This window comes from Apis mellifera, linkage group LG10 (genome assembly GCF_003254395.2).
Source record: "Apis mellifera strain DH4 linkage group LG10, Amel_HAv3.1, whole genome shotgun sequence".
NCBI classification, from domain to species: domain Eukaryota; kingdom Metazoa; phylum Arthropoda; class Insecta; order Hymenoptera; family Apidae; genus Apis; species Apis mellifera.
In genome coordinates this window covers 10674958-10683549 of record NC_037647.1, presented here as the reverse complement: position 1 = coordinate 10683549, position 8592 = coordinate 10674958, and the positions used below count along the sequence as shown (strand labels likewise).

General features: G+C 31.3%; 3 protein-coding genes across 7 annotated transcripts in view; 1 reads left to right on the top strand and 2 right to left on the bottom strand.

Annotated features, from left to right (window-relative positions):
- LOC413925 overlaps positions 1–985 on the bottom strand; it is a 9127-nt gene extending 8142 nt beyond the window's left edge. For 4 of the 5 annotated variants that reach the window (XM_006566190.3, XM_006566192.3, XM_006566194.3 and 1 more), the window contains exon 1: positions 1–985. This exon is cut by the window's left edge and continues 307 nt beyond it. The gene's annotated coding sequence lies outside the window, so the exon portion shown is untranslated. The other variant, XM_006566193.3, reaches the window with a different exon arrangement.
- A 415-nt stretch (positions 986–1400) lies between these two features.
- On the bottom strand, positions 1401–4737 carry LOC726321. The gene is made up of 3 exons (XM_006566196.3): positions 4389–4737; positions 2502–2669; positions 1401–2256 (listed from the first exon to the last, which is right to left on the bottom strand). The coding sequence occupies exons 1-3, from the start codon at positions 4441–4443 to the stop codon at positions 2039–2041; spliced, it is 441 nt and encodes a 146-aa protein (XP_006566259.1). The 5' UTR covers positions 4444–4737; the 3' UTR covers positions 1401–2038.
- A 2073-nt stretch (positions 4738–6810) lies between these two features.
- LOC100577788 lies at positions 6811–8585 on the top strand. Its single transcript, XM_006566188.3, has 4 exons — positions 6811–7065; positions 7139–7337; positions 7766–7900; positions 7980–8585. Exons 2-4 carry the CDS (start codon positions 7280–7282, stop codon positions 8204–8206), a joined length of 420 nt encoding a protein of 139 aa, XP_006566251.1. The 5' UTR covers positions 6811–7065; positions 7139–7279; the 3' UTR covers positions 8207–8585.
- The last annotated feature ends 7 nt before the right edge of the window (positions 8586–8592 follow it).

Sequence of the window (8592 nt, the reverse complement as noted above, 5' to 3'; positions counted from 1 at the left end):
TCTTTCTTTCCAAGAAAAGAAAAAAAAATTGCTCCTTTTTTTTTTCTGCCTCTCTCTCTCTCTCCCTCTCTCTCTCTCTCCCTCTCTCTCTCTCTCTCTCTCTCTCTCTGAGTTAACAAATGTACATGTTATCGTTTATATTCTTTTTTCTCTCTTTTTTTTTTGTCGTCTAATAAACGTTTCTCCCTTCACAGGAACAAATCGAAATTCTTTGTAAAAAAAAGACGAGAAATGGCCAAACTTATATGTACATATTTGAAGGATAAATGGGTAATCTACGAAACGAAAGTCAACGAACAACACTGCGAGGAAAAAAATGGCAGATTACTGGCTGAAACAAAATTCTCAAAACACGGAACAATGAAACGAGCGAAAAAATTTGACGTACGGCTGGTTAAAATTTTTGTCCAAAATTTTAATATGTAATAAATATAAATTTACCCGATAATACGCGAAAATCCGTCGTGTATCTCGTGTACAATAATATATAATTGCCGATAAATTAATCGAGTTTGGAAAATACATTACCGATTAAATCGAGTTTCGATTTCGCGTCGCGTCCAACCAATTCCCTGTTTTATCGCTCGAGAAAACCATCGGGATTATATTTAAATTATTTAACTCGGGATCCGAACCCGTCCCTTTTATTTTATTTTTATTGGAGAAAAGGGAAAAGAAAAATTTCTCCTCGACAACAATGATATTTATTTCTACGAATCGAATAAAAGATCGAAAGTTTCCTCCATCGCCGAAGAATTTTTTAATGTATTTACGAACCACCCGATTATCGATTATCGTATTTTCGCATTTTTACGAGCAACGAGATATTGAAACAACTTTACGATACAATCCTTCTATAGTTATATCATAATTCATATTATAACTGAATATTTTTAACCCGTATGTATAGAAAAATTATTTTTTTTTTTTTAAATAATTTGAGGAAGTACGATCGATAAATCGATCCATTTTTTTTTTTCGTAAAAATTCGTAAAGTAAATTATATTTTATTGCATCATTCGTTCGATAAAGGAGAGAAAAAATAAGAGACCTGGTGATTTTTCGCACCTTGATATATATATATATATATATATATATATATATATATATATATTTATATATTTATATATATATATATGTATATATATATTTTCTTTTTTTTTTCTGTTTCGCACAAAAACAATACATATATGTCGTACAATCGATGTCTTTTCTGTCTGTGTAACCTATAGTATAGACTTTCAACAAGTTGCATAATTATTACGTATATATTGCTGTGTCAATGTCATTCTTAAGCTCTACGTAGAAAGAGAGAAAAATTGTCGAGTGAACACAATGCGACAACGGTCGTCGCACCTTTAGCACCTAAATTGAAGAAATTTTTTCTCATTTTTTTTTTATTTTTTATTTTTTATTTTTTTCCCCCAAGAAGAATTATACACGATCGAGGAAATATTCGCGAAGCTGTTTCTAATTGTCTAAAAAGTACCAAAAAATCTACCCTCCCCTGTACAATTGTTTTTATTAAAAATTGATATGGATCGAAAATTTCGATTTGATATGGATCGAATTGATATGGATCGAAAAATTTCATTAATTTTCATTTTTTTATTTTATTTTTTTTCTTTCCGTTAAAAAGCGATCTTTCCCCTTTCGCTCGAAACAGGCGATCAGAAACAGCATTGTATACGTATACGTATAATCTCGTCTAAATCTACGATATTTTTTTTTTTTTTTTTTTTTTTTTTAATTTCTCGAACCAGATGGACAGGAAAGGAAGCCATTGCACAATGTCTCTAGAATTTTTTTTTTTTTCATAAAATTTCTCTCGTTTTCGAGATCGTCAGCTCCGTTCCCCTTTTTTGCTTATACATCCTCCTTATTTATATATATATACGATACTCGAATACTAACGATCTCGAAATCGCGGATCTTCGTCGTCGATCGAGTCGAAAGAGTACGTCGATATGTATGATTTGTCTATTTTCTTTTTTTTTTTTAAATCTTTTCTTTTCTTTTTTCTTTACTTTCGAGGAAATTAATTATTACGAATGTACGCTAGAAGGACACTGGCGGCGACGCACGAGGCTATCAGCGACGTTGGCGGTAGAACGCTCGGTGTGGCCGTGTTGCAAAAGTCTGTCAAACACGAGCAGACCTCTTGGCGGCCACCGAAACCGCTCCTCTGGTAACATTTCCCCTTGTAATTCGACTCGTCCCATCCGCAGCCCCTTATCACTCTCGTGTCGGGTGGAACTAAAGAAAACATTAAATTGGAATTAAAGAAAGCACAACACTGTTGTACGGTTCAACGCGCGATTATTAACTTAGTGCAATAATAAACGATAATATCTCGAGTTAGCGCAGCCGGTTACACGGTTATCGACGCGTACACTACACGGTTGGTAAAATAGGTTAAAAAAAATTAAAGACGCTTGGTTGGAAAGAAATTTTTTCCTTTTCTTTTTTCTTTTCCTTTTTTTTTTTTGAGCGTTACTCACGTCCATTAACGCTGAACTCGATGACTTGCGTGATCTTTCGGCACATGGTGTACTTTGCGCCGTTCTTCAGATCGGAGCAATCTTTTTTCAACGCGTCCGGTGGATTCTCGTCGGCGCATCGGCTGTCGTTATGACTGTTGCAGAGATAACATTGCATCGCGTTTATACCTAGAATCAGAGAGAGAGAGAGAGAGAGAGAGAGAGTGAGGGATTAAATTCATATTTTTCATCGAGGAAATTTATCATATTATCGTGGGAATAGGGGAATTGATTGTATTAATTTAATAATCCGTTATGTAACGTATATTGGGTACATACTACGAAAACCAGAGAGATTACGGGAATGTTGTTGGAAAACGATAAGAGAGGTCACGGTGGAGAGAAAATAACGCGACGAGACTTTATCTCCGTGGCGATGCGTTTAACGTACCAATATTCCGTGTTATATAGGTCATTACGTTTAGACAAAATTAATTATTGTTATAATTATTGCACGTCGAATTAAATAACTTTTAACGAAAAATCAAAGGAAAAGATAATTCGGACAAATTAATATTAAATATCGAAGCAAATTTATTTTTTTTAAAAAATCAAAAAAAAAAAAGAAAGTTTTTAAAACGATTCCAACAAAATAATAATAATAATAATAATAATAATAATAATAATAATAATAAGGTTCATCGTACCTCTGACGGTAAGTGATATAAAAATCAATGTAGCTACGTGCCCTAGAAATGCATACTCACAATAAGTTTACGCGGTTATCTTCGCGCTTTTTTCTTATTTCTACACATTATTCACAGTTTCAAAATATAAATAGCATTATAGCCATAACAATAATTAAAAATAATTTTTCGATCGATATATATCGACAAAAATTAAAAAAAAATAATATCCGTTTTTAGACTTTTTATTTCAATCCATAATAATAAACAGATTTTTCAACTCGTACGAAAAAATTTGGTTTTGCGCATAGCATAAAGTAGTCATTGATCTTCCATCAATCTGTTTATTTGCTTTGAAATAATCATCGATCAAATACACGTTCTCGTTCCGATCATTTATAATCTCTCTCTATAGTTGCTCGATGTATTTTGATTATATATATATATATATATATATATCCCGTCGTTATGGTTAAATCGGTCAAAACACTAAACACAGCGTTTAAACACAATGAGGAAGCAAGCCGATCCACTTTTCGAAACAGGGTGTGTTATTATCATTTCATTGGGTAATATTACGGTTAATTGGGAAAAAAGGAGCGAAATATATATTTAACTTGAATCAAATCTAATTCTTCGTATCTCTGGTATAATAATAAGCATAATTTATTAATAGACGCGAAACGGCGATAAACGGCGTCTCGGTAATTCTTTTATCCGCCTCGCAGACGCATGTCACAATTGCAATATCATTTTACTTGTTTATTTATATATTTATTTAATTATGGAAATTATCAAAAGAAAAAAGCACGAATCGTTTTTTCGTTTTCGAGGGAAAAATTTTTTTTCCACAGAATCCCTCGAGAATTATCCACCAAAAATTTAAATTATCGAAGAGCACGATTACGATTAATTCACAAAAAAATTTTATCAATTTTCACACCTTTTTGCCATATTTTTAACCATCCAATTTATGTAAAAATTTTACCGTAAAAATATTATCACCGATGATATAAATTCAATATATTACATTCCACCACCAAAAACACGATTCACTATTTATTTTTTATTGAGTAGTCACCGATTGAGGAAAAATTAAAAAAAAAAAAAAAAAAGAGCCAGCACTAAAAAGCCAGCGTACACGAGGATCGATATAGAAGCGGTCTCGCCCTCCTCCCCCTTAGATCGTTGAACCAAGTCCACCCCAAGAGTCGACGCTTACCGTAAAAACCGAGCACGACCAATAGGCAAACGACGAGGATGCCGATGCGTCTCATCTTTCCTCCCTGCTGTTGTTAAATCTTTGTTGTCGGACCCACTTCCTTCCACCTTATAATTCCACCTTCCTCGACAGACCACGAGGCCGACGGATCGAGAGGGTGGTGGAGGAGAGGAGAACGAGCAGAGGGAGAGAGAAAGAGAGCGAGCGAGCGAGAAAGAGGAAGAGAGAGAGAGAGAGCGAGAGAGGAAAAAACGCGGTCAAACGAAAGGGTTGACGAGGCCAACCATTCGGCCTCGACAGCTGGTGAAGCACTGGCCGTTTCCTCGCCGCGATTGCAGCGCAAGCCCGCGACTGGAAGCCGGCCACGACGATGCCTGCACCACCGGATACGGGCGGGATGGATCGAGGCGAGAGGAGAGGATGATCGAATCGAAGGACCAACAACAAACTTGAACGAGGAAAATACTCGTGTTGGTGGTTTTGCATCCTTCGTTCATTTCAATAAGTTGATTAAGATTGGAAGAAAATCGATATTTTTCAGGATTTGATCGATTTTCTTTTTTTTCCCTTCAAGCTTTTCATTCAAATTTTATGGAATATTATGGTTATACGGATATATCGACAGTCGAGTTATGCATATTCATAAATGAGCTTTTTGAGGTTATGTATGCGAAATTATATATACGAATTATTTGTTTTTATATCTTTGGCTAAGGTCGAAGTTTTATTCTCATCTCTCTTCTACGAAGCTTCTTCTCATGATCAGTAAGAAATCTTACTTAACATTATTATCGATAGAGCATTCATATAAAATCTGATTTATTAAAGTAAAACGATTCTTTCCCAGTGAAATTATTGATCAATGAGTTAATATTAGCGAAATATATTAAGTTAATTAAGTATCTGTGACATGTCGTGATAAATCCGATATTAATAAACCAATAGATAAGAAAGAAGCTAGTAAGACGATTAGAATATTATCCATGTTTATAAACATAAGCCACTATTGTAAACAAACAGAATATAACATCGAGTTACGCGCATTGAAAGGTTTATTTTAAAAATCGAATTTTCTCGAGAGCGAAAATTCTCTCGAAAATTACGCCAATGCACTTATGCGATGTGCTCGACCCACAATTTTGCAGGTCTGGGATTGATCGTTTTAGAATTGATTGCCTAATGCTTCCTGGCACCGTTTCCAATTGCGTATACGTATCCACAATCTCTCCTGCTCCTGAAAAGCAACCAAGAGCCTTGACTCGACGATTCGAACGTGAGTTTGATCGTGAAAATTTAGGATTGTTTCGATGGATAAAACAGGGCTGGACGTTAAATAGGGAAGGCCGTGGGCGATATACGTAGAGCTTTATGTTCAAATGGATCGTAAAGTGATGGTTTGGAACACGCTAAGTGGATAATATCCCTTTTCCTGTGACACACTGAACGTCATGAAATGTCATGGAAGCTTAGCGAGCAATGAGTTGCACGCGAACAATACGGAAAGGAATGTGAAGGATATCGTTCTACGTTGTTGTATCAGCTTCTGAATTATCACTCTTGTGACCTAATTTTTTTCTTTCAGCTTGATAACAAGATCGACGAGACGAAATATTATGTATATGTATATATATATATATATATATTTGTTAATGAATTTTTTTGCTTTGTTTGATTGAAGAGAAATGGAAAAGAATTTAATAATTAAAAAAAATATATATATATATCGACATGACACGAATTTGTTAGAAATTAAAATCAATTATATCACTTAACTTATTTAACACGATGAGTCCTTGACACTTGCGATGATTATATTCCGAGTGATAAGTATCCTGGGATTGTTTTCACGTCAAAGATACAACGAATTGTTTCCTTTTTAATTATTTTTGGAATTCACGTAACAATAATTTGAAGAGAATTATTGTAAGATATGCAAAGTAATCGAATAGACATGATATCGAAATAAAACTAGGAATATTTTTATTAGAAAGTGAATTTTTATTAGAAAAAATCTATTATATCCAAGTATATAAGTTGTATTTCAAAAAAAAATATTGTATTATTAAAAAATATTATAAAATAATATTGTATTGTAATATGTAATTACACTTTTCAGATAAACCAATGAGTATATAAATTGTATTACGTGAAGCACACTGTGTAGATATAAGTGCAAAGAAAATCGTGATATCTTAATGAAATTTTTAATTCCTTTTTAAAAATAGTAACTATTTCTGCATTGAAAATATAGAATAAATTACGACGAATAAGTGTTGTTTATTGTTTATTATTCCATCGAATATATGCAATGATGAAAAAAATCTAAAATTATTTTTATCACTATATAAACTCTTGAATCGTGAATTTCTAAAGTGGTAACACTGTTTTAGAATGAAATGACACAAATTTAGAAACAAATTATTTGTCATGTTACAAAAATGACTATTCATATATCGATATCGTAGTGTTTATGTCCAAAAAATATCGAATAAATTTCTACGTCGAAATCAGTAAAAAATTGTTAAATTGAATTGTTTCTATTCTGTCCTGATTGTTTTTCACCTTGTGTAATATTTGTTGCTAAATAGATTAATGGATACATAAATCGTCTAGAGAATTTCAATACATGAACGAAATATATAGGAAACAAATTTTTCATATCGGTGAATTCATCAAGGTATGATCGTATAACCTCTCAAGCACTATTATTATTACATTTAATGATAATATTTACTTTTTATTTTTTTTAGCTCTCTTTTTTCTTTCTTTCTATATATATTCTCTCTCTATATATATACATATATATCGATAATTGAAGAGAAAATAATATTAAAATATATTCAATAAAAATTAATTCCAAACTCTGAATAGAAAAGCAAGAAAAATTAAAAATGCGAGTGAATGTAAATGCATTACAAGTATTAATACTTTTATTTGTATTTCAAAGAGGTAAATTTAAAAAAAGGTATCGTACTTATTAACTAGAGATAAAACAGAATATAACTTTATCAACTATAAAGAAATTGTAAGCGTATTGAAACGTATACTGGATGTTGATAAATGAAAAAAAGAATTCGAAAATTAAATGTATCATTTATAAATTATTGAAATTAGATTAGAGATTATTATAGCAAAATAATCTCTAATCTAAACAAAAATACATATGTATCGATTTATATTATTGAAACAAGTTTCATATTTTTTTCATATTTCAATATATAAATTTTGTTATATTCTGTTTTATTAATATCAATAAGAAACAATTACAAAGAAATATATAAAAATTATTTACTCAAAATAAATTATATCTTAATAATATTATATAACGTGATTATTATATTGTTTATATATATCTGATATTTATTAATATATACAAGGAGAATCGAAAGCTATTAAATGTTATCAATGTAATAGTAAAAAGGATAAAGATTGTACTATCAATACGGTAGATATAAGATATTTGAAGCCATGTCCTGCGTCACAACCATTTTGTCGTAAAGCTGTGTACATATGTAAGTTGACAAATTTTTTTTTTCAAATTTATCACAAATATACAATTAATGAATTAATCATGTTGATTAATTTTTTTAGATTATTTTATGAATTCTCGAGAGTATATAATAATACGTGAATGCGCAAAGTGGTGGAACAGTGACAAGGAATGTTACAGAGGTCGTTATCCACGTGATAGTTATCAATACGTATGCGAGTGTAAGAATACAGGATGCAATCGATCGACGAGATTCTCATCGAAAACTATTATTTTTTTGTACATTTTGTGTCAAATAATTATCTTTATCGTTGGAAATCCTACCTGACACAAATGCATCTTTAAAAATAGACTAGAGACATTTAATTGATTATCATGACGACATTCCTTTATCATGACATTCTCGCAATAATTTTACTTACGAATAGAGTATATAAAAAAAAAAAAAAAACGACACACAGTTGTTGATACATTTACGATATAAATTTAATAAGTCTGAACAATTTTTTTGTGTAACAAAATGTAATAGAAATAGAATGTATATTATACATATGAAAAAAATATGTAAAATGTATGTAAAAAAAAAATATATATATATATAGCGAGAGCACTAGAGAAGAATGTTGTTTAAATTGAAAAGAAAAAGGGAAAACGCCATTGTGATTGTCTTACAACTTGTCTGAATAAAGAAATTTTATTATTTTCAATTTTCGT